This window comes from Castor canadensis, chromosome 8 (genome assembly GCF_047511655.1).
Source record: "Castor canadensis chromosome 8, mCasCan1.hap1v2, whole genome shotgun sequence".
In the NCBI taxonomy this organism is placed as follows: domain Eukaryota; kingdom Metazoa; phylum Chordata; class Mammalia; order Rodentia; family Castoridae; genus Castor; species Castor canadensis.
The window spans coordinates 21,600,787-21,625,068 of record NC_133393.1 but is presented as its reverse complement, the minus strand read 5'-3'; the positions used below and the strand labels follow the sequence as shown (position 1 = coordinate 21,625,068).

Here is a 24,282-nt window from a genome sequence, read left to right as displayed (position 1 = left end):
CCTCTCAGCTGGATGGGGAGGCATGCTCCCCACCTCTGGGTCCTTCTGATTGGCAGAGACATAGAGGGTCAGAACATCCAGGCTGGGAGAGGCACTGGGACAGCCCATGTGCTCTGAGACACATATCGGCTGAGTTATGGAACCATCTATTTGAATCTCGGCAGAAGGACGTGGCTGGGGCAAGGGAGGCACAATGTGGCCACTGGAGAGAGTTTCTAATCCTTCTCTCCCTCATTGTCTGGGGAAGGAGAAAAGCCAAGTAGGCCCAGGCTGGCAGCTTGATCAGAGCCTGGTGCCCAGCAGTGGCCTGACATATAGTATGCCAAATACCTATGGAACGAACACATACTTTCCCCTTTCTTACCCCAGGGAAGGAGAGGCAAGTGAAACTGCCCCAGAGGCTGGCCCTTCCCAGTGAGGCTCCAGGGATGGACAGCGCCGCCCAGACAAGTGTTGAGTAGTGGAGAGTACTGGGTGGATTAAGGGCTGCCTTCTGCTTCTAATTACCAGGAACCTGCTGTGTGACCTCCATGTTTGGTGTGACCTCCATGTTTGGTGCGTCTCTGGGCTTCTGTCACCTTTTTTTGGCATAGTGAACTGGATAAGGTTTTTCAAAATGCAGTTTGCAACTCATTGGATATATTAATACACACACACACACACTTACACACCCCAAGCACTAAGTAAAACAAAACTGAAATAGGATAGAAAGTATCAGAGCACATCCCAGGTCACAAGGGTAAGTACTGTTTGTCAAACTATTATTTTGCATCTGTACAGATGAAGGTGCAGACTGGTCTGATGTAAAACTTAAATTTTGTTTTTGTGGCCCTTGGTGGACAAATTGTAAAACACTGGGCTCAGCGATCCTGGCGGCCTGTTCCCCTCCTACATTCTAGGGTTTTTTCGTGGAAAAACCACACAGACAGGGTCTCTTTCCCTCCTGTCCTGGTCAGCAGCTGTCTTCTTGCACGTAGCTGTCTCCACCCCTCCCCAGGTCTCTCTTCTTCCTGCTTCTGTCTTAGAGTCCCTTCCTCCCTTTCTCCCAGGGACAAACGCCACCACCCCCCAGCCCAGTTCGTCTGGAAGTTTGGGGGGTAGTTCAGAAGGGAGTAAATGTGATCCAAAGGTTGTGGCGGTGAGCGCTCTCTCAGACTTCAAACCGAAGCACTAGGGAGCACACACCCCAGCAGAACAGAAAGTAGGCGAGTCTAGGACTTGAGTTTGAGGGCAGGACTTTGTGAGCAAGAGCCTGGCGCAGCGCCTGGGCGGGTCACTCCCAGAGGGCTGGCACCGGGACTTGTCATTGTCGGCGCTTGGGTGCGCTGTTAACTAGCGAAGGTAATTTTCTCCCCCTTACCCCCACTTTTTTCTTTTTTTCTTTTTTTTTTTATTAAGTAAAGACAGAAGGAGCCAAGAGTTTTGGAGCCAACTCCTGGAGAGGGAGCGGCTGAACTGATTCGGAAGTTGGATTTCTTTGTACACAGGAATGCAGAGAAAAAAACAAAACCCACCCCATTGCTTCATTTCCCCTCCAAGCCCGAACACTTTCTATTGTGCAATGAAAAGGCTTTTCACGTTCAGAAAACGGAATCCCGATTTGCGCTGCAAAGGAATGAGCGCGCCTCTAGACGCGAGATGGCTCTCAGCTGGGCGCGGGGACCGGGTGGTGGCCGCAGGGGCTTGGACGCTCTAGGGGGGTGCGTCCTCAACGCGCCGCTCACGGTAGCGCCTGCAGCGGCTCTGGACGGCCCCTTCCGTGGGTGCCTTCGCGGGTTCTCCAAGACCCGGGGTCAGGAGCGTGGGCAGCCCGGGGAACTCCAAGGGAGGGCGGAGAGCCGGGTACGATGGCTCGATCGTCGATGATGGCAGTTCAGAGAGCCGGCGGGAGCCCCGGGAACCCCCGGGGCTGGGAGGGCCCGCGGCACATTGCGCGTCCGGGAGGCTGGCCCGACGCGCACGGGGCGCGGAGCGCAGGGAGGCGGGCCGGTGCACATGGGTGCCGGCAGGCGGGCCGCTGCGGGTGCGGCGGGGGGGGGGGCGCGGGGTGTGGCCTCCCCGCCTCCCGGGCGGGATTTGCATGTGTGTGTGGCGGCCCCAGACTTCCTGCTCCTTCTACGCTGCAGGTACGCGCGGGCCGGGCCGGGCGGGCGCGCGGCGGGCGCGCAGAGACGAGGGCACCTCCTCACCCGGACCCCGGGCCGCGCCGCGCCTCCTCCAGCTCTCGTGGCCGCCAGCCCGCCCTGGCCGCCCCGAGAGCCGGGCTCCGAGGTGGGAGTGCGCCCCTCCTCTACCCCGGACGCCACTGTTCCCGTACTGAGCCTGGCCGCACGCCCCTGAGCGCCCCCGCCGCCCCGGGCCACGGAAGGCAGAAGCCATGAACGAGATGTCCAGCTTTCTCCATATCGGGGACATCGTCTCCCTGTACGCAGAGGGCTCCGTCAATGGCTTCATCAGCACTTTGGGGTGAGTGAGATGAGCTCAAGGGACGAGGGAGGGGAGGGATCCCTGAGGGCCACTGTGCCCGCGGCGTGCGTCCTGCCGCAGCGTCCCGCTAACCTCGGCAGAGAACTTGGACGCCTCAGCCTCCAGGAGTGAGGGAACCTCTCCCTCTTTCTTTTAGAGAAAGGAAGTGAAATGTTTGTTCAGGTAGGAGTTGGGCACACTGCGGAGTTGGCGGAGGACGCCTGGGTTGCCGAAGCCACCACCCTCCGGCACAGGCTTTTTTTTTTCAGAGGGGGCTGAGAGGCCGAGACTTCCTCCGCAGGTGGTCCCGGGGACGTGCAGGTGGCTGGGGCCTGAGTTGGGGAAGGCCTGGCCGTGCTCGGCTGGGGCGGAGCTGTGCCGGGTGGTCAGACTCAGTCTGGAGCCCGGAATCCTCTCATATCCACCCTGTGGCATTTTGGAAGGGTCGCACCTTCTCCTCACTGCTCTCTCCCTGTCCCGCCCCCCTTGGGTAGGAGTGTCTTCTCCACCCTCCCCTTCCAAGCGTTCCGCGTCCTGGCCGCCTGCCCCCCCTCTCCTCCCCGCCTCTCCCCGTCAATTTCCTGTGCTGCTCATCTGGCGCCCTTGGGTCCCTGGTCCCAGGTTCTCTAGGGCACTTTACAAACATTAATTAATTCTGCCTGCCGCCCCCCAGGGTCTGGGCAAGATAAACAGAATCGGTTCCTGTCTCTGGAGAGGGTCAGGATTGTAGCAGGGAGAGAGGGCAGGAGCTCAATTAGGCATAGAGAAAGGGTTTCTTTGCAGAGGAGCAGTTGGGTGCCTGGGTCCTGGCCGCAGGGCAGGGCCCTTGTCTTTTGTTTTCAGTCTGGGGGGGCTGTGTTCCAGGATTCCATCCTCTCAAGCCACACCCAGCTGCACTTTAGGGTCAACCTGCTCTCTTTTGTGACCCCACAGGGCTGGGCATTCACCAGCCACTGTGGAGCCTCCTCTTTGGGGGCTTTGGAGGTCAATGCTGGCACTCATAGTCCAAGGCTGGCTCTGGAGTGAGCCTTCCTCCTCCTGGGAGATGGGAGTCACCTGGCTGTCTTGGTGCCTCCCAGGGTTGTTGGGAGTTTGGCATTAGTCCTGCAGGGGAAGAAGTCAATGAGGGCACTCTGCCAGCCGGGAATTCTGCCTGGGAATTCCAGCATATCCTGCTCCCTATCTCAGCACCCTCCAGGCTCTCCTGCTCACCTCCCATCAGATGTGAAATCCTCCCATCTGATTTCTTTTGCACAGTTCCCCAGAGAGGAGGGGTGGAGCCACATCTGGTCTAGCATCTGTGCAGGCTCCCCCAGAGAGCAGTGCCCAGGCCTTGGTGGCCTGAGGCCAGGGCCTGCACATAGTAGGTACATAGATAATGGTGAAGGAAAGAGGAAAGCAGGGGTTGTGGGAGAAAGTAGAAGACCCTTCCCCCCCCCCCCACCAAAAGCTCTGTGGACTTTTGGAGAAATGGCCATTTTCTCTGTTGCTTTAGTGCCTGACTCAGGACTGAGTACACAGTGGGTTTTAAGCACCTGTGAAGTTTAACAGAGCCAAGGAGAACATCTTAATTCCCTTTACCCTTCCTCAGGCAGCCTCATTCTGTCACATGGATTCCCTCAATTGTCCCCTGACATAACTTTCTTCTATTGACCTTTCCTGCACCTTGATTCCAAGGCTGGTTCTGGTGACCTGTGAGAGCCCTTGTACCCCAGGGCACCCCTTCCCTCTGTAAACACCCCCAACATCAATGGGCATCATCTTCCCAGCCTTGCATTCTGGCAGTGGTGTGTACAGGCCCCAGTCTAATCTGGGTTTGCCTTGCCTCCCTCTTGGCACACCTGAAGCTGCAGGTGTAGTTCCTGGAGCGTGTCCTCCGCTCCGTCTCTTTACCTTTGCTCCTGTGCTGTTCCCGCCCGCCTGTGTAAATCTGTCCCACCCTCTGAGACCTAGTGCAAAGTGGCCTCTTTCTCTTTTGAGAGAACTGCACCCGTGACCCCCCTCCCCCCGCCCTTTCGGGCAGAATTAACTCTTTTTCCTCGTCTTTCAAACTGCTCTGAACAAAGTGCTGTCTGGTTTTTATCAGGTTGCATCTGAGGGGTCCCTGTAGGGCCACCTAATGCTGGATTAACTAATTACAGCATTCATATACTCAGCATGGATTATGGAACAGCCAGCCCAGGCAAATCAAAAGAACCCATCACAAAACAGGACTGGTAGAGTGACTTAAGGTGTAGGCCCTGAGTTCAAGCCCCACTAACACACACACACACACACACACACACACACACACACACACACAAAAGGAATGATTTGTGTGTGCTGTAAGCCATCCATTCCCAAAGGGCTGAGAAGCTTGGTAGAAATATAGAATTTCAGACTTCATGACCTCTCCTACTGATTTGAAATCTGCATTGTATTTTTATTTTATTTTTTTGCCACACTGGGGATGGGACCCAGGGCCTCCAATGTGTGAGGCAGTGTGTGCTAGATGAGTTCCAGTGCTCTGTCACTGAGCTATGTCTCCAGTCCAACAATCTGTATTTTACTAAGGTCTCCCAGGAGACTGGGGGTTGGGGTAGAGTGAGGAACATTGCGAAGTGATTATCTGCTTCATCCTCTCCAGAATTTTTCTGTCTCCAGCCTTAATTCTGGACCCTGTTGTCTTTCCTGGGACTGTTGGTGTCCATGGTCTTGAACTCTGGGGGCTGATGTGGCAGTTCCTGGCTTATGCCCAGTGCCTAGTGTCTAGGAGGTGCCTAGTTAGGGCTGGTGAAGTGAATTTGTTGAGGACAGGGCCAGCCTTGGTGGGAAGAGGGGCTGCGTCAGCTGGGGAGATGGGCAGGAGGCTTTGGCAGGGGAGGCAGACTGGGGCAGCCTTTGGATTTGGGCCAGAGCTCTTCAGAAGTGGCCAATTAAAGCCTTCTGGATAATTAGAGCTCCGATGTGGATTGTACATTAACTCTGGGTTGGGAGAAAGGGAGGGGTCGGAGTAGATGCTGGAGCGGGTTGAGACTGCCAGCCACCAGGGGAAGCAGGCCCACACCTGCTCTTGGCAGGAAAATGTGGTCAGGGCCCTACCTCGCCCCTCACCCAAGTGGAGGCAGTGGAGGCCAGGGCAGAAGTGGCTAATCAGGGTCAGAAAGGAATGGAGGATTTGATGTGGCTGTAGACCAGCAGCTAGGGAGAACTAGGCCTATCAATGCTGGCTGAGCCCTTCAGGACCTCATGTTCAGTCCTCTGAAGATGTCTAAAATGCCCAGAGGGGTGACCCACCCACAGGGAGTTAGGGGATCAGGTGAACTGGGCCTGAAGGTGAGCTCCTAGCATTTGTTGAGATGCCTCTGTCCATCTGTAGCTGGCCTAGGAGCACCACTGGGGGCTCTCAGGGCCTCTGGACCTGGATTACCTGGTTTGGGTGGTTAGTGAGTAGGGTCAGAAGTCCCCTGCCCCCTTGCCCTTCTGCCTGAGTTCCAGCTTGCTCCATCCTGTGTAGTGGGATTCCCTGATCCCCTTCCACCCCAATCTGACATACCCTGGGAGGGTAGACCCCACAGGTCAGGACCTAGAAGTCAATCTGGGAAGCCCCAGGTCCCAGGGTGAGGATCTTTGGGATGGGAGCCTCAGGGGCATGGATCTCAGGAAGAGTAATGCTGTTTCATGCCCCATCGCTGGATGGATGGTATTGTTTTGTTTTGGTAGGTCTGGGCTTTGAACTCAGGGCTTCACTCTTACAAAGCCGGCACTCTACTGCTTAAGTCACACTTCCAGTCTATTTTGCTCTGGTTATTTTAAAGATGGGGGTCTCTGGGCTGGCCTTGAACCCCAATCCTCCTGATCTCAGCCTCCCAAGTAGCTTGTATTATAGATGTGAGACACCTGCACCCAGCTTCACTGGATGGTTTTCATAACTTCATACCTTCTCTGAGTGTTTCTGTCAGTGCATGGATTCTCTAAGGTGCTCTGACTGTACCTGAGAATCAACTTGGAGATTTTTTTAAAATTTCCAGCTGCCAAGTCCCATTCCAGACCCAAATCAGCATCTCTGGGGTTAGGGTCTGGGTGCTGGATTCTTTCAAAGCTCCCAGGAGATTTAAAAAATTTATTAGCAAATATTAATTGTACAGGGTGAATTCATTTTGATATTTATACATGTGCTTACACTGTGTCTTAATTAGATTCATCTCCTCTATCATTCTCCCTTACCCCTCCACCCCCAGGGGATTTTAATGTGTACCTGGGGCTTGAAACTCTGAACCTAGGGCCTCTCCCCTCACCCCCCACCCACCCACTTTCCCTGATGATAGGCTGTGAGCAAGCCTGCCGCAGAGTCTGCCTGCACTTGGCCTCCATCAGACTTTATTAAGTCATGCAACACATTTTTATTTGTGCATCTACTATGAGCTAGATACTACTTCAGACAATCAGTAGTAATCAAGACTGAGTTGCAGTCCCGACGTGGTGGCACATGCCTATAATTTCAGCTATGAGGGAGGCAGAGGCAGAAGGATTGTTGTCTGAGGCCGGCCCAGGCAAAAGCGTGAGACTCTATCTGAAAAATAACTAAGCAAAAAGGGCTAGGGGCATAACTTAAGTGATAGATGGAGAACTTGCCTAGCAAGTGCAAGCCCCTGAATTAAAAACCCAGAATTGCCAAAAAAAAAAAAAAAAAAAAAAAAGACCGAGTTCTAGCTTGTTCTGTCCTTTATAGTGGGAGCTGGGCGAGATGATTCCTAAAGGTCCTTGGAGGCATACGTAATTCCATGAGAAGGGACTGTCCCCACCATGCTGACTGCATTCCCCAGATGGAGCTCAGATCTGCTTTGGCTTTCATTTAATTGTAATTTCCCTGGAACGAGATGTTAGGCTTTTGTATTGTAGCTCAAGGCAGGGGCTTGGCCTCAGCTAGTCCAATCCATTCAAGTCGTTTTTGAAAACATTTATTTTTTTCTGATTAAATAATAATTTACATTCCATGAAGAAAACTTAAAAACTCTAATAAAAAATTATCTGTAATACCACTGTGACTTATATAAGTATACTATGACGTATACAAACTTTTAAAACTTTCATATACACAAATAAACATTTGCAAACCGACCAAGTTGCACACATGGCTTTGTGTCTTGTCTCTTTTTGGATAATCTGTCTTTTCCCCTGCTGACAAACCATTGTCGTGCTGTATAGCACTCCTTGGCCTGATGTTCCTTAATTGGATTAAGCAACTGTAGTATTTGGCATCCAGGCTGCTTGTAAGTTTTTGCTGTTCCAGATAGTTCTCCCTGAGCATCCTAGTGAGCGCATGCCTAGCACTTGTTTGGTTATCTTCTTGGGATAACATCCCAGAATGGAGATCAAAGGGAAGGCACACCTTTTGCCTCACAGACTCCCTAGGTGCATGCTTTTCCAGTAGTAGAGGGGAGCAGAGACAGAACTCTGTGCCACAGAGGGTCTGACCCACTTCAGGTCACATGTTTGTGAATGTTGCACTTGGGTGTGGAGAGAGTGAGACCAGCCTCCACCCTCGTGACTGGGTGTGGTTGAGGTCTCAGGCAGCACTTGGATATGATGGAGAAGGGTGAAGTGGAGAGAGGGGTGGTTTGGGGGTCAGCATTGGATAGAACCAGTCCCAGATTTCCACCTCAGGATTCTAGGGTCTCAGGCTGTACCCAGCAACTTGGTCTTAAAGAATCCTGTGTAGTCTTTTGCCCACACTCTGCTCTGCCCAGCATTCCTGACCCCACATTCCCTCCCTGGCTTGGCCCATTGGGTGGTGGCTTGTGTTGGGGGTGGGGAGACATGTTGGATTGTAGGGTGAGGACACACCAGCTGTCTGTTCTCAGCTTGGGGGGGAGGTTTCTGGTTTTGATGATCCGTGTACAGACATCTGGAGTCCCTGCATATCCACCCCCAGCCCTGCTCCCTCGATTTCACCCCATGTAGATAGAGCTGGGGCCCTTCCGTGGGAGTGGGGCTGTGAGAGAGGAAGAATAGAGGCCTGGGAAGGGAAAAGAACAGAGCCCAAATTTTTACTAGGTTCACCTTAGGCCTGAAAGTGTGACCATTGAGCCCCTGAGCATGGCAGGCTAGTCAGGTCCAGGTACCAGTGATACCCAGCATTGGTCCAGGCAGTCACAGTTCCCTATAGGCATGACTTCTGCTTCAAGATCCTGGGGTTACATAGCAGTAGTCTGAGGTGAGGAGGCCGCAGGGCCTTTCACACCAGGGCCTAGGGAAGAGAAATGGTTGGGGCAGAAATAAGGCTGGGGTTCACATAGTGAACTCCTGACTGAGGACTGGGGGTGAGATTTGTGGGGCCACATTTTAGATCGGTTTCTCCTTGGGAGACAGGTAGGAAAAGCTTATTAGAGGGGCTTGATCTCTTGCGTGAGCACAGTGCTGGATGTTTTTTGGCAAAGCCTGAATGGGCAGCGAACACAAATCTCAGCTCTGGGCAGCTGCAGCTGCTCAAAGCAGACACCTGTGCACATTTGGTTAACAAATCCCTTCCCTGATCACTAGTTCAGCTGGCCAGCCATCAGCCCTTCCTCCACCCTGCAGGAAAGCCAGTGTCCGAGTGTCCAGTAGAAATCTTGATGATGGGGGTGATACGGGTCAGGGGAATAAGAATTATGTGTTTCAGAGATGAGGATGACAATGATGATGGCTGTGGTTGGCCCTTTGCAGATCATTTCAAGGGTGGGTGTGCCCTTCACCTGTGTTGTCCCTTTGACCCCTCACCACTAGTTGAGGCCTATGTATCTTTTAGGAAAAGGACAGAACCATTTAGAACACCCATCTGCTCAGTCGCCTAGACTTAAGGATTGTCCCCACTTCCATGTGTTTGTGACATCTATTTCTTTTTTTTGTTTGTTTGTGGTACTGGGGTTTGAACTGAGGGCCTACACCTTGAGCCACTCCACCAGCCCTGTTTTGTGATGGGTATTTTTGAGATAGGGCGTCGGGAACTGTTTGCCTGGGCTGGCTTTGAACCGTGATCCTCCTTTTTGCCTCCTGAGTAGCCAGGATTACAGGCGTGAGCCACCAGCATCCAGCGTGGCAGGCTAGTATGTGAGGTGAAGGCAGCTGGACAGCCTGTGGTAGCTTCTTTCTTTTTTTCTTCTCAGTTCCCCTCTGTTTCCTGCTCTCTGTCTCTCTTTTTCTTGGCCCTTAAGGGTATGTCTCCCTATGCATGCAGCAGCACTGTGGAGACCCTAAGACTTGTCACAGTCCATCTGATCCTGAGCCAGAAAGCCAGGCTGTGGGAGGAGGGGGTGCCCTAAAGGTGTGCATATTTGCTGGGATCTTTACTTCTGTTGGATCAAGTTCAGCTGTCTTTGTCTCCTAGAGTGACTCCCAGTGTTGTCTGAATGTGGGGCTTACTGTCCCTTCTAGGTTCTGAGTTCAGCTGTCTTTGTCTCCTAGAGTGACTCCCAGTGTTGTCTGAATGTGGGGCTTACTGTCCCTTCTAGGTTCTGAGCTCTCTGAAGGGCGCATGCTTAGATTCCACATATCCAGTACCGCCTGGCCCCTCAGTGGCCACATGGTAGATCCTTGGTAAAGACATGTGGCGATAACAGAAACTGCTTTTACAGGGCCACAGGAACTAATTCCTTTTCTGCGGTAAGCCAAAATCCCCAGCCACTGAACCTGAGTTCCTCTCCCACTGTTCCTACCCCACCCCCACCTCGTAGGTGTGAGGTGTGAGATAACCTAGTAGGTTATCTGAGGTGAGTCCTCCAGCTCCCCGACACCATCAGCCTATCCCAGTTTTCTGTTGGAAGTGGCCTTCCTTGGGGCTGACCCAGATGTGTGGGTGGGGGACATTGGTCACCTACCTGTTGGGGTGGTCAGTGGCCCAGACTACGCATCAGGAGACTGGGGTTCAGAAATGGCTATCCCATTAACTCATGTGACCAGGGTTGGTCAGTTTCCCTCCATGGCCCAGTTTCTACAGCTGATGGGAAGGGGGTTTTGTGGGATTCCTTGGATTCTCCATCTGTGATTCCCCATTCCGTGACTGATCTGATGGTGGCCAAGCTGGTAGGTGCAGGTTTGAGTCAGGCTTCCTGATAGTCACTTGCCCCACTTCTGTCTGGCTCCCTTCCTCCTCCTTATCTAATCTTTCCAGACAGCACTGACCCACCCACTGCCTTTCCCATAGCTTCCACCTGGATCTCAAAGTTCACCCTGGGTAGAAGGGCCACCCAAATCCTGGGATGCAGATTGATATTTTGGGGTGTAGACCCTGTGGGCATTTTAGGGACAGCACTCTTCTCCACTCTGTTCTAGAGCAAGCTGTAAACCTGCTCCTCCCTTAAGGTCCAGGATGGCCCTGGCCCTGGCCCTGGTCCTGCTCACAGGTCTCCTACCAGGACCTTCTCTCCCCTACTCTCCATGTCCCCATGCCCAATTGGGGTCTGCATAGTGCAGGCTCAAAATGGTCATGTGCCTCCCAGAGGATGGAAGGCTCACAACAGGTATGGTCCTTAGGGCTCCTGAGGTGGGGTGTGGGGGAGGAGTAAGGGGAAACCTGACAACATAGCATAGGTGTGGGCATTTGGCTTCCATCCTCAGGGCACTCAGTGAGGTGACCACACAGTGGCTTGCACTAAGGTTTTCCTGAATGGATGCTAGGTTGTGTGTGTCTTTATCTGGCCAGCAGTGTGGCCCAGGTGCTTCCTTCCTCTCTGTGGCCTCACACAGGACTGTGGTGAAGATAGAATGGGATATCCGATGTAAAGTGATTTATGTATCAGAGTTCCACATACCGGACCATCGGTTTTCCTGGAGTGACCATGGCGGCGGTGCCACCAGCCACTACATAGGGCCATGTCTGGAATGGGCAGGGATTCTGCAGGAACCAAGTGTGGCCTTGAATTCGATGGGGGCTCCTGGAATGGAGGTGCACGTTGAGATCAGTGGAGGACTGGAATTAGGACCTTGGAGTGGAGGGACCTTGGGGGGTGCCGCAGAACTGGAGAGGGGAGTGAAGCACGTGCTCCTTGGTCACTTGGCTCTGGAGAGCTCTGCTTTGGTTACAGCTCCAGGTGCGCACCTGTGGTTGGGCTATTTTAATAAACCGCAGATGCCCCCTAGCAAGAGGCTACGACCAGAGACGTTGTGCCACCTGGTGGGGAAGGGTCCCGGAGGCCGCAGTTCACAGGCCGCGGCGCCAGAGAAGAGGAAAGCGCCGGGGCGTCACTGCCCGCCCTGGGCGCCTGGCGGAGGCCCAGCGTCCTGGCCACCGCTGGGAGTCGAGGCAGGCCGGGGCGGCCGCGCTGCCCTCCCTCCGCGGCGACAGCGCACGTGGGGCGGCGAGTTTCGCTCCGGGCAGGGCAGGCAGCCAGAGCGCCTGGGCGGCTGGGGGCGCCGGGGAGGGAGAAGCACTCAGCGGGTGGCAGATCTCAGCCCTGTCCTCTGAGGCCGCCGCCACCCCCCCACACCAAAACTTAACCTGCTTGGTGTTCTCAGTCCTCCTCTGGTCCCAGGTCTCCTGGATGCCCATCTGATAAGGACTTTCCTGCTTATCTGTTAATGGCTTCAGGGACACCCCTAACCCCTTTCTGCCAGGTGGGCAAGTAACACTTTCCTCGGATGCTTCTGTCTCAATGTGTGTGTAGAAGAATGGAAATAAGGCTTGTGGGTGGGGGGTGCTTGGGACACTTGGACCTTGCAAACATTCCTTGAATGGCCCCCACCTTTGCCCACAGTCAGGTGGGGGTCTTGCTAAGCACCAGGAGGAGAATAAAGACAAAGGCAGGGTGCCACTTTGGGAGGGTTTGGGAGAGGTACAGAATGAGCCCAGCATGGCTGGCCAGTGGTGGTCCCTCACCCAGGAGGCCAGCAGTCCAAAGGCCCCTGTCCTGCCTTCAAGTCTTCCCTATTGACCTCCATACTCTCCACCTGCAGCCTTCTCTCCCCCAGGATTCCCTGCTTGCCTTTGGCCCTGCGCCCACATACAGACATTCCCACCGCCCAGCTGCAGGTCTGGGATGTTTTCCTGGCTACCTAGTGTGAAATTCTCCTGCTGGAGGCTGGACTCTCCCTCTGAAACCCTCCCTCCCCTTTGCTAAGTGGCTTCACTTTTCCCGCCTGGCTTTGAAGGCCATGGGGGATGAGGAGGGGCTTCAGAAGCTGTTCAAACATGGACAAGGACAGATGGACATCCATCCAAAGATCAGGCAGATTTGTGCTAGCTGATTTGGAAATGCATGGGGACATCTGAATTTGCATGTGTTTTACCTGCAGGCGTGTCCCAAACAAGGGGTTCCCAGGAGAGGTAAGGAAGGGCCTGCCTTGCGGATGGCTTTTCCTCACACAGGAAATCCCTGGGGAAGGGATCTCTGACCTTTTCCTCTTCCCCCTCCAGAGGTCTTGTGCACTGGCTAAGAGAGCGGGCTACAGGAGGCTGCCCTCAGTCTGTTCTCAGACTCCCACGCTGCCCTGTAGCTCCAGCACCCTGTCAGAGCCCAGGCCAAGCCCTGGCCAGTGCTTGTCCCCTCCTCTCTGACTTTGCTAAGAGATGCCAGCTGATCTGGTTCCCTAATGTCCTACAGGACATTATTCAAGGCCCTTAGCTGCTCACTGCTTCTTTCACACCTTGTCTGATTGGCTGTGCTCTGACCTTTCCCATCCCTGAATCCGGACAAAGCCCACAGTGGCCCCCTGGTTGGCACCAATTCATATTCCTTATGTCATTTTTCTTCTGAGTATGTGACTTGTCTTCCCAAAGAGATTTTAAACTCCCTGAGGCAGAGACCATGTCTTTTGCTTCTCATGTACTTCCCTCCACAGCTAGAAAAATGAATTAATTAATTCATTCAATATGTATTTTGTGTGGGCTGCTTTGTACCAGGCAGTGATCTGGGTGCTGGGGAGACAGCAGGGAGTAAAACACACATCCTTGTGCTGGTGGAACTTACATGCTACGGGGTGGGAGTGAGGGATGGTAAACAAAATAAGTCCAATACTATAGAGCTGCTAGGTGGTGATAGATGCTATGCAGAACCAGAAGGCAAGGAGGGGTGCAGGGAGTGTGGGAGACAGTAGTGCACAGCTTTAGATGGAGAGGGAGGGTCTCCATGGGAATGGGTCATTGGAGCTGAGATCTGCAGGAAGTGAGGCTGTCTGGAGGCAGGGGGATCTGGTAGAGGAAAGAGCCAGTGCCAAGCCACCTGGGAGGTTTGGGGAGCCTGGAGGAGGTTTTGTGGGGCTGGGCCAGAGTGTACCGGGGGAGAGGGGGAAGGTACAGTCAGAGAGGTATGTGTGTGGGAGGAGTATGACTTTTAGGCCATCTTTGGTTTTACTCTTGAGATGGGTGGTTCTGGAGGGTTCTGAGCGGTGTGCTGATCTGACTTGATTTAACCTTTTCTGTTTGTTTGTTTTGGTGGTACTGGGGATGGAACCCAGGACCTCACACATGCTGGGCAAGTGCTCTACCACTGAGCTACACTCCCAGTTCTGACTTATCTTTTAAAAGGACCCCTCTGTTGCTCTTTGGGAGCAAGATGGGAGGGCAAGGGAGAAGCCTGGAGCCCAATAAGGAGGCAGTTACTGAAATCCAGCTGCCAGGATAGTGGTGGAAGGAACAAGAAGAGGCCAAATTCTGCATCTGTTTTCAAGATAGAGTGACAGGATTTTCTAGGAGATGAGGTGTGAGGCATGAGTGGAAGAGAGGAGCCAAGGATTGGTCTGAGGTTTTTGGCCCAAGCAATTGGAAGGATGGGGTTGCCATGGCCTGAGATGGGTAGAAGTCCAGGAGCTCAGTTTTGCACCTGCTGACTCTGAGATGCCTGAGGGCTCGTGAGGAGAGTTGTCAGTGTGCAGTTAGATCTCTGTGTGGGGTTTAGGGGAGGAGGCCCTGGGGAGGGGGTGTGGGAGTCACAGTGAGCATTTTAGTGGTACTTCGGAGCCTGTGAGCATGGGCAGGATGACCTGGAACAAGAGTGTAGATGGGGCAGGAAAGCATGCTGGAGGATGGGAGGGAAAAGAGGCCTTCTCACGGAGTTCTGCCTGTCACAGTGAGGCCTGCACAGCACCTGCTGACCTGGGATGGCTTGGTCAAAGACCAGCTCAGATTGTTTAACCTCTTCACGCTCTGGAACTGGAAATAATAATAGATTTAGAAAATTAAGTAGCAGTATATGAAAACATTAGGAATTCTCCAGCTGGGAACAGACACCAGCTGGGTTCCCTACAATTTCATTCTGCCACCATCTGCCTGGAGTTAGTGTCAGATTCTACAGGCTGAGGACTCAGTCCCACAGACTGTCCCCTGCTTTAGATAACCCTCACAAATCTGGGCCTCTGGTCATTCTGACTGACCAGCTGTGAGTCATGGTCTTTGTATTTGGTAGTGTGTTAGAATGGCTCACAGAATTTAGGAAAATAATTTACTTAATAAATTACTGGTTTATTATAAAAGGACACAACTCAGATCATCCAGATGGAAGAGAGGTTTGGGGTGATGGTGAGGAAGTGGAGCCTCGCAGGCTATGCCACCCTCCTGCACGTCCCTGTGCTCACTTGGAAGCTCTCAGAGCCCTGTCCTCTTGGATTTTATAGCGCTTCGATATGCACATGTAAGCATGATTGATTACATCACTGATCATTCATGTTGAAGTGAACCACCAGTCAACCTCCAGCCCCTCCCCTCTCCAAGGAGGGTAGGCTAGGATCTGGGATTTGCATCTCCTTAATCACATGGCTGTTCCCTTGGCAACCAGCCCCCCCCCCATTCTTAGGGGCTTTCCAAAAGTCACATCATTAGCATAAATTTAAGTGTGATAGAAAGGGGTGTGATGTAAACATTTTACCGTTATTGTTCTGGAGCTGTTTCAGGAACTGGGGACAAAAAAGTCCTCTCATCACTTACGAAGTTACAAGGGTTTTGGGAGGCCTGGCCAGGATCTGGGATGAAGACCAGATATCTATTTTTTATGATATTGTTTTATTACAGGAGTGCACTCTGGAAAGATCCCACATGGAAAAACCCAGGGGTCCCAGACCCCTGTGTCACTGTGGTGTAGACACAGTGAGGGTAGAAATAGGAAGAGAGGCCAGGACCAGGTGCTGTGGGAACATGGGGGAAGGTGTTCACAAGATGGGGCCAAGGAAGCCTTAGGCCTGGGACTTTGGGGGACCAGAGTGTGTGGGTGCGAAGACATTGCAGGCTGCTTAGGCAGCTTCGGGAGAAATGAGAACTCCCAGGACCCTTGGGATCAACTGGAAGTCTAGTACATCTGGAGCAAGGAAACTCTGAGGCCATCTAGACAGTGTAGAGGTCAGATAACAAAAGACCTTGTTCATCACCCCAAGGAGGGGATGTGTAGAAGGCACCAGAGTTTGATAACGGCTCTGTGACCTCAGGCAAGTTATTTAATGTTCAGACTCGGTTTCCTACTCTGTAAATGATACTATTGATTAGCCCTTGCTGGGAAGTTGGTAAGAATTCAGAGGCAATAGATTTGAAGTGCTGAGATAGAGCTGGCCTTTGAACTGGTGTCTTGTCATCCTCTCTTTATTCTGGAGACTGGGATGGCATTGGAAAATTTTATGTTTTTTTTGGTGGTGTGGGAATTTGAACTCAGGGCCTTGTGCATGCTAGGTAGGTGCTCTACCACTTGAGCCACACCTCCAGTTGACATTGAAGATTTTAAAATGCAGGAATGGGGTGAATGAATGGGTAGATGGATGGAGGGGATGGCATATGGGTAGATGGATGGATGGATGGGTCAGTGGACAGATAGGTGGTTGGATGCCCTCCAGAAGTGTAGGATTAACTCTGCCATGACTGTAAGGGGGAATTTCAGGCCCTAGGAGAGCCTAAAGAGGAGAGTATGGAAGGCGGCCTGACAGCCTGGGAAGGCATGAGGCTTATTGTTCTGTCTGAGCCTCAAAGACTCATGGTCCTGGCTCGATGTCTCATAAGCTTCTTTCATGTGTTTTGTTTCTCATTGCTTTTCTCTCTCTGGCTCTGTTTGTCTTTCTGCCTCTCTCTAGGTTGCCTTTGTGTCTCTCATTTCTGTCCTTTCTGTCTCAGTTCTATCTGTAGTGTGTGACAGCTCAGATGGGGCAGCAGACCCCCTCAGGACAGCTCCTGCTCCTGTCAGGGAGTTGGGGTGGCTGGTTATGTCTGTGAGTTCCTGGAGGGTCTCTGATGTCTGCTCCAAGAGACCTTATTTTTAATAGTGGTGCCAGGAAAGAATGCCACGACGGTGAAGGGTTTTGTCAGTGATGGAGTTTCAAGAGGGCCCTGAAACTGGTGCTCCTGAGTCCCCTGCTCCAAGGGAAGGATGCTATAGGAGATGGGTTTCTTCTCTCCCACTGACCAAGCTGCCTTGTCCCCAGGTTGGTGGATGACCGCTGTGTGGTGGAACCTGCAGCTGGGGACCTGGACAACCCCCCCAAGAAGTTCCGAGGTAAGACCTCTACTCTCCCTGCCAGTGGCTCTCCTGGGCCGTGAAGTCCTGGACCTGGGTCTGATTCTAGCTGATTCCGTTCAGGCTTGATGACTAGATTAGACTGGGTGCTGCCCTGAAGCCTGTCCTATCTGTGGATTCCTCTCAGCCTGCACTGCGCCATCTTGGCAGGGGCACACCTCTCTCTTCTCTTCTGTGGTCACACCCCTGCTTCCCGGGCACACCCACTTCTGGCCAGGGGCCCATTCTAGAACTCCCTGCCAGCCACAGGGCTTTCTTTGTCTGTGTGACTGGGCATTTTCTGAGGGAATAGAGGTGGAAAAGAGAATTATCAAAGGCCTTAGAAGGCCCAGGGAGAAAATCCTGTGCCTCAGTCTCCCCATCTGTGTGCTAAGGGGATTGGACCTTCAACCCTTGTTCCTGTGCTGTGTGGGTACCTTCTGTCAGAGATGGACTTCCAGAGCCCTGATATGGCTCTGCTCTATGACCTGGTAAAGTCCTTCTCCCACAGGGCCTCTGTGTCCTCCATTCTGGGTGGATTTAAAACCCCACCCAGCAGGCTGAGGGCTTTGTGAGGATGAAGGGTGTCCCGGCTGTCCTTGTGTAAGGTGTTATTGTTGTGATTCCCTGTGAGGGCAGAGGCTGACAGACACTAGACAGACAGATCTTGGGCGTGGTGGGCAGAGTGGGGGCAGGCAGGAACATGCTGGCCGTGCTGCCACCAGGTCTGCTGTGTGGTTGCTTCTCTGGGAGGGGTTAGCTGAGATTGTCCCCAAGGGGTGCTGAGAAGGGGCAGGGCTAAGATAGTCTTGCCCCATCTTTGGCTGGTTGGCTGGCTGCTGGGGGTCTTGCCTATCTGTTGGGGTGTAGGGAACTTGGAGGGCAGCTCCTTCCTGCCTGCAGAGGGGCCCCATGTCTGTCTTCTATTACCTGTTTTCATCATGGGCGTCTCAGTGGGAATTTTGCCTAGGGGTGGGGGTCATGGGTGGAGACACGCCTGAAGGACCTGGTATGTGGGAACCACCTCTGCGCCCCACCCCATGCCTTCTGCCATCAGCCCCCTTTGCCTAGCACATCTGACGATGTGTCCTCTCACCTCATCCCTATACACCTGGCCCTCTCCACTTCCCTCTAGCCATGCCAGCCTCCCTGCCATTCCTTAGTTAGCGGCCACACTCCCACCTCTGCACCTTTGCCCTCTTCTAGAATGTTCTTATCCCACACCCTGTGTGGCTTTCACTCAGCGGCTGAGGGCTCATGGCTTCGAAGCTCTTCCCTGGCTCTCCATATGGAGGACCAGGCCTCATCTCCCATCCCTGCGTGAGTCTGACCACCCTGTGGTTTTTTCTTATTTTTGCTTACCATTTGTCTCCCTCACTAGCATGTCAGCTCCACCAGAGTGTAGCTCAGGCTGGCTTTTTTGTTCACAGTTTTGTCTGCAATGTTTGCCTTGTAGTTCTTTTTGAAGAGCTGGGGGGTGGGCTGGGACTGAGCTCTGGACAGTGCGTGAGCTGAGGTGTGTGCATTCTGCTCTGTGGAGTGACAGGCTGGTGACAGGGAGATGGGTGTGGTAGGGGAAGATTTGCCCTAAGCTTCCAGTGGACAGAGTTTAGGGCCAATTTTTGACAACAAAAAGCCACTTAGCAGAACAAATGCTCCTTTGACTTCTTGCCTTCTCCCTCATTGCCCCTTCCCACGCCCCTGTCTCTTCCTCTCCATTTTCTCAAAGCCTGTGTGCAGTGTCCATCCCAGGATCCTTGGGCTATCTCAAGATGCCCTTGGCCTTCTGGATCCAGCCAGCAAAGTGGGGTAGAAGAGACGGGTCCAGACCCCACCCCTTCACTTCTTCTCTTCCCCAAGCCCTTGGCCTTTGGTGTCTTGGTGGGATGCAGAGGCCCCTCTGGGTTCCCTATGGTCCTATTTGGGCCTGAGAGGGACTTACCTTGGACAGAATTAGGTCTCTGTGCAACCTGGTCACTAGCAGGTACAAATTGGAGCATTAGAACTTGGACTTGAGACTGGGCTCAGTGGCTCACAGCTGTAATCCCAGCTACTTAGGATGTGAAGAATGGGAGGATTGAAGGCAAATGTTATTAAGTCCTCTGTCTCAATTAGTAATTCAGTGAGTACACATCTGTTATCCCAGCTATGAGGGAGGGATAGGTAGCGGGGGGGTCTCTGTCCAAGGCTGATCTTGGGCAAAACAAACAAAAAAGGAAAAAAATAAAAAAACCCACACATGACCCTACCTGAAAAATAACTAAAGCAAAAAAGGGCTGGAGACATGTCTCAAGTGGTAGAGCGCCTGCCTAGCAAGTGTGAGGCCCTGAGTTAAAATGCTAGTACTATTAAAAAAAAAAAAAAAAAAGAACTTGGAAGCTCCTCTGTTCTGAGAGCAAAGCCTAGAGAAGAGTGTGGCTTTGTGCTGGGGGGCCTAGCTTTCATTGTCTCTACCTTTCTTGTAAATACCCTGGCCCTGGAGGGAAGGACCCAGCAAGGTGTGGGGCTATGGCAGCATTTTGATTTAATTAATTAATTGCAGGGCTGGGGATTGAACCCAGGGCCTTGAGCATGCTAGGCAAGCGCTCTACCTCAGCTTTGTCCTGAGACCTGCTCCCCTAGAGGTCCTGCCTCACCATGTTGGGCTGAGCCCAGCCATTGCTAGGGATTTACATCCCCCGTAGCTCACTTAACTGTGCTCCCCCTATACCTGCAGGGGCTGGCTGAGCCCCATGAAGCCTCTATTGGCCCTATGTGGCCCCTTGTTTGTTCTGAGGCCACCCCAAGCCCTGGCATGTTCAGGGAATTCTTTCCACTGTTGGGAAGGCCCCAGGAGGCCAAGGCTGCTGGAGCTGCAGTGTGTGTGGTACCCCATTGTCAGCCCAGCCCTCCGAACTCTGCTTTGCTGTGGGTTTGGGGGTGAGCCTTGTGCTGTTGACTGGGCCAGGGTGGGGCACATTCCCTTCTTAGGCTTTTTCTCTAATGCATTTTCTCTAATGCATTTTTTCTAATGCAGGGCAAAGGGAGGCCCAGTATGGGGGGACTTGGCAGCCTTTACTCCAAGTAGACCTCAAGGAGACTCAGAGTTCACATCCCCCAGCAACAAGAACCCCAGGACAAGTGTATGGGATCATCTTCCCTCTCAGACCGATCGGGGGGCAGGTGCCAGGGAGGCGGATGATGAGGTGGCCTATTTGCAGGGCTGGGTGCCTTCCCTCCAGCCTCCACCTCCAGCCTACCAGAACTTTCTCCAACCCTGTTCATTGCTATTATTATTATTATTAAGCTATAGTTTAACTCTACATGAAAGTAGAGAAAAGTAAACATCCCATGGATCCAGTGCAGGGCCTTGTCAAATCCTTTTCAGATGTTTTAGCTATTTTTTTTTTTTTTAGCGGTAGTGAGGTTTGAACTCAGGACCTCACACTTGCTAGGCAGGTGCTCTACCACTTGAGCCCTCCAGCAGCCCTTTCTTATATTTGATATTTTCAAGATAGGGTATTGAGAACTGTTTGCTTGGGCTGACCTTGAACCTCAATCTTCCTGATCTCTGCCTCTCAAGTAGCTAGGATTACAGGTGTGAGCCACTGGTATGTGTCTTCTTTTAACTTTTACAGAGATAACATAGCTGTACCAGAAATCTCCTGCCTCTTCCTCTTTTCCCCTTCTTCTGTTCTCTTCAGAGATAAAAACTGCTCACAAGTTGGTATGTGTCCTGCAGGGGCCTGTTTTAATGCATTTGCCATTAATGCATAGGGATATATTCATGAACCATGCAGGGCAGCTGACTCTGTATGTTAAGGTGCAAATCTTTCTGTACTTTTTTCATTCTGCCCTGGTTTTGAGATTTACCCATTTTGAGAGCCGTGGCTCTAGGTCATCTGATTGCTCCGTAACATTCCATTGGGTGAAGAACCTGCGGTCCATTTATTGATGCCCCTGTCGAGGGACACTTAGCTCATTTTCAGATTTTGGCGACTCTCCGTGTCGCTGCATGCACATTCCTGTACATGTGCCCTTGGCTTCTGGGCAAGGGTTTTCTCTGGTATGTTCCCAAGGGGGGATGTGTTGGGTGGCGAGAACCCTCCTCCATTTCCTAAGAAGTGACCTTCTGCAGACTAGGGTACAGGGCTCCTTTCGCTACTCACAGCCTTGCCGTGCTTGGTTTTGTCCCACATAAATTTCTTTCAACCCTCTGAGTGTTAAGTGATAGCTTATTGTGGATGAAAAAGTAGTTTAATTTGTGTGTGTGTGGTGCTAGTGATTGAAATTTAATGTATTTTAATAGCAAATTAACGGAAACAGTACAGAAGACAGGCAACATTGAAAACGCACTTGCACGTAGACAGCTCAGTGAGTTTGGTGAATGGATGGAATCTACTGTAGAATTAAAATGCTACAAAGCACCCTTTCGTTGCCACCAATAAGAACTTTGTTTTTAAAAATAATCCAAATGCTGGCATCGTCCAGAGAAATTTAATAGGTTTATTTCTAATTGCTATAAAGTTGAATTGATGTTAGAATGAAAGAGGCATAGAGTAGATTGGTGAGAAGACAGCTCAGTGCCTGCACAGGGTTTATTATTTGGGAAGAAACCCTGCGGAGGGGGTCCCCAGCAAGAGAGCTGGAGCCCACAGCTGCTTACAGACTGGGGGTAGTATAGGAGGTGGGTGGAGGAGTCCCAGGAAGGTCACTGGGTGGGAAAATCCTCAGTGGCCCTCTGTCCCTCCTGAGATAATAGCTTAAGGGTGGGTCATTCCTTCTAGGCCAGGTGGGGAGTTTTTAGTAAATGGCTAAAGGTGGATGTTTATTTTTCTTTAAGCTGGGTGGAGAGTTTCCAGTAGGTCTCCTTCAAGGGGAAGGGAGTCCAGTTCTAACATGGCTTCCTTTTGTTCACCCTAACAGCTAAAACTTGCTCACTGAAACATTTTGGCTTGCATTAATGCTTTACATTCTCTTGGTTATATTAAAAATTCACACATGGTAGCCAGGTATGGTGATGCACAACTGTAATCCCAGCTACTTGGGAGGCTGAAGCAGGAGGTTGTTTGAACCCCAAGGGTCTAGACCAGTGCAGACGGTATAGCAAGCTCTCCTCTAAAATAAAAACTCACACAAATGAAAATGGAAACAACTGCCAGTACCTGATTTCTGTCCCTTATTTTTCCACTTGCAATCAAATACTTAGGTGCGTTTTGATTCCATGGGGGGAAAACCCTAGTGTTCGGCATTACAAGTAACAGGAACAAGACGCTGGGGTGTGGCTCTGTGGTAGAGGGATTGTTTAGCCCTAGGCCCTGGGTTCAATCTCCAACAGAGGAAAAGAAAAGAAGAGAAGAGAAAGGGTGTTTCCCATTGTAATGCATTCTTAAGCAAGTTTTCCACAGATGCTGCATGCTAGTTGGTTATCTTTTGGCATAGCTGTCACATGTTTGGCATGGATAGCACACAGGTTGGTGTCTTTAGAAGGCCAACCAGTACACACCTGTAATCTCAGCTACCCAGGAGGTTGAGGTGGGAGGATTGTGAGGTTGAGGCTAGTCTGAGCAATTCAGCAAGACGCAATCTCAAAAAACCCCACCAGCTCCCCAAAACAACAACAAAACCCCTAAACCAAAACCCAGCTAACCAAAGAGGCCACAGTTACCTCCTGCAAAACACCAGTAGCTGTGCTCCTGAAACACAAATCTGTTTTTTAGTTCTGAGCAATGTCTGAACCAGAAATTGCAAATCAGTTCAGTGGACTCCTGATAACATCTAATTGTACCCAGTGCCACGGTGCCAGCCCAGCAACCATGAAGTTTCTTCGCCCTCAGTAGAGGGCGCACTCTTGTGAGTGCTTTTGGAACCAGTGACTTCCTTGGTGCTCTGCCAGGCAGTCTCCTGGCCATCAGCCATGGCATAGAAACCCCCTTCTCCAACAGTCGGAGTGTGGAAAGCAAGAGGTGGTGCTAATGCTTGAGGGCACCTGCTGCTGCAAACACAGTTCTTAGTGTGGCTTTCATTTGCATTTCTCAGGCCACTTAGTGAGGTTGGGCATCTTTTCATATGTGTTGGCCACTGAAAATTTTGTGTTTTGGCTGGAGATGTAGCTCAGTGGCAGAACATAAGTTTTGCATATGTAAAGCTTTTGCAGCACTGCCAAAAAAAATTTCATATTTTTATAAAAGTAGAGCTAATGTATGCTGTAGGATCAAGATGAAAGGGTGGTCCCTTTGCTTTCTGTCCCCTCCCCAGGGGAACCAAATTAGAAAATCTGACTAGGTAATCAATTTATGCAGTTACAACATCAAAACTTTATACAATTATCTGTTAAGAGTCCTGCCTCCACGCTGGCTCTGCTCCTCCCCTCCCCCCACTGGTCTTCAATCACTTTCTTCAGCTTCTTATGCAACCTGGTGTTCTTTATGCAAACGCAAGGATATCCATACTTCACCCCTTTCCTTACACACAAACGAGTTCCTGGCTGTGTCTCCTTCAGCAGTCTCACTGTGGACAGGTCCTCCTGGAGGTCTTTCTGTCTTAATACATAGAAACTGGAACTTTATCCTGAACAGAAGTCGTTGTCTTGGACAACTATGTGAAAATAGCATTCTTGCTATAGCTTTAAGCATTTGTAAATGTTACTTATTTTGAGGCAGGGTCTCACTATGGAGCCCATGGGAGCCTGGCTTGGTTACTTGTGTTCCTCCGCCCCAGGCTTCCCAGTGTTGGGATTCCAGGTGTGCACCACCACACCTAGCTTTTGATTTACTAGTTTATTTATTTATTGAGATTTACCAGTTTTAATAGCATCTACTGTGTCCTTCTAAGATAAGCTTGCTCCTCTTGCCATCCTCACCAGCATCCCATTCCTGCTGGAAAGTGTTGATTTTCACCTTCATAAACCCTGGTAGAACTCTTGCCTAGCCTGTGCAAGGCCCTGGGTTCCATCTTCAACACCCATCCCCCAAAAAGCTTATTCCAAGAAGCCAAAACCAAAAATCATGTTCCTACCTCAGCCTCAGACCTGCCAAGACCTGCAGTGGCCTCAGAGCTAGGAGCTTGCATCTGTTATTTATTTTTTTTTGGGGGGGGCGGTATTGGGGTTTGAACTCAGGGCCTACACCTTGAGCCACTCTACCAGCCCTTTATTATGAAGAGTTTTTTTGAGATAGGGTCTCATAAGCTATTTGCCCGGGGTTGGCTTCAAGCCATGATCCTCCAGATCTCTACCCCCTGAGTAGCTAGGATTACAGGCCTGAAACCTGGCAGCTGGCTGCATCTTTTGAAGCTGTCTCACCCTGGGATGATTTGGTGCAGTGGCAGTGGGCTTTTGGAATGTTACCTACCTTGGTCAGTTTGGGGTGAACGTGGATGGACTCTACTTAGTGAATGCATAGCCTCCTGGGGC

General features: G+C 51.7%; 1 protein-coding gene across 1 annotated transcript in view; it reads left to right on the top strand.

Moving 5' to 3' along the window:
- Nucleotides 1-2,148: 2,148 nt before the first annotated feature.
- Itpr3 (inositol 1,4,5-trisphosphate receptor type 3) overlaps nt 2,149-24,282 on the top strand; it is a 64,380-nt gene continuing 42,246 nt past the window's right edge. Inside the window, exons 1-2 of the mRNA XM_020164149.2 lie at nt 2,149-2,466; nt 16,819-16,889. Coding sequence (XP_020019738.2) covers nt 2,378-2,466; nt 16,819-16,889 — 160 coding nt within the window. The 5' untranslated portion in view covers nt 2,149-2,377. The remainder of the gene's footprint in view (nt 2,467-16,818; nt 16,890-24,282) is intronic.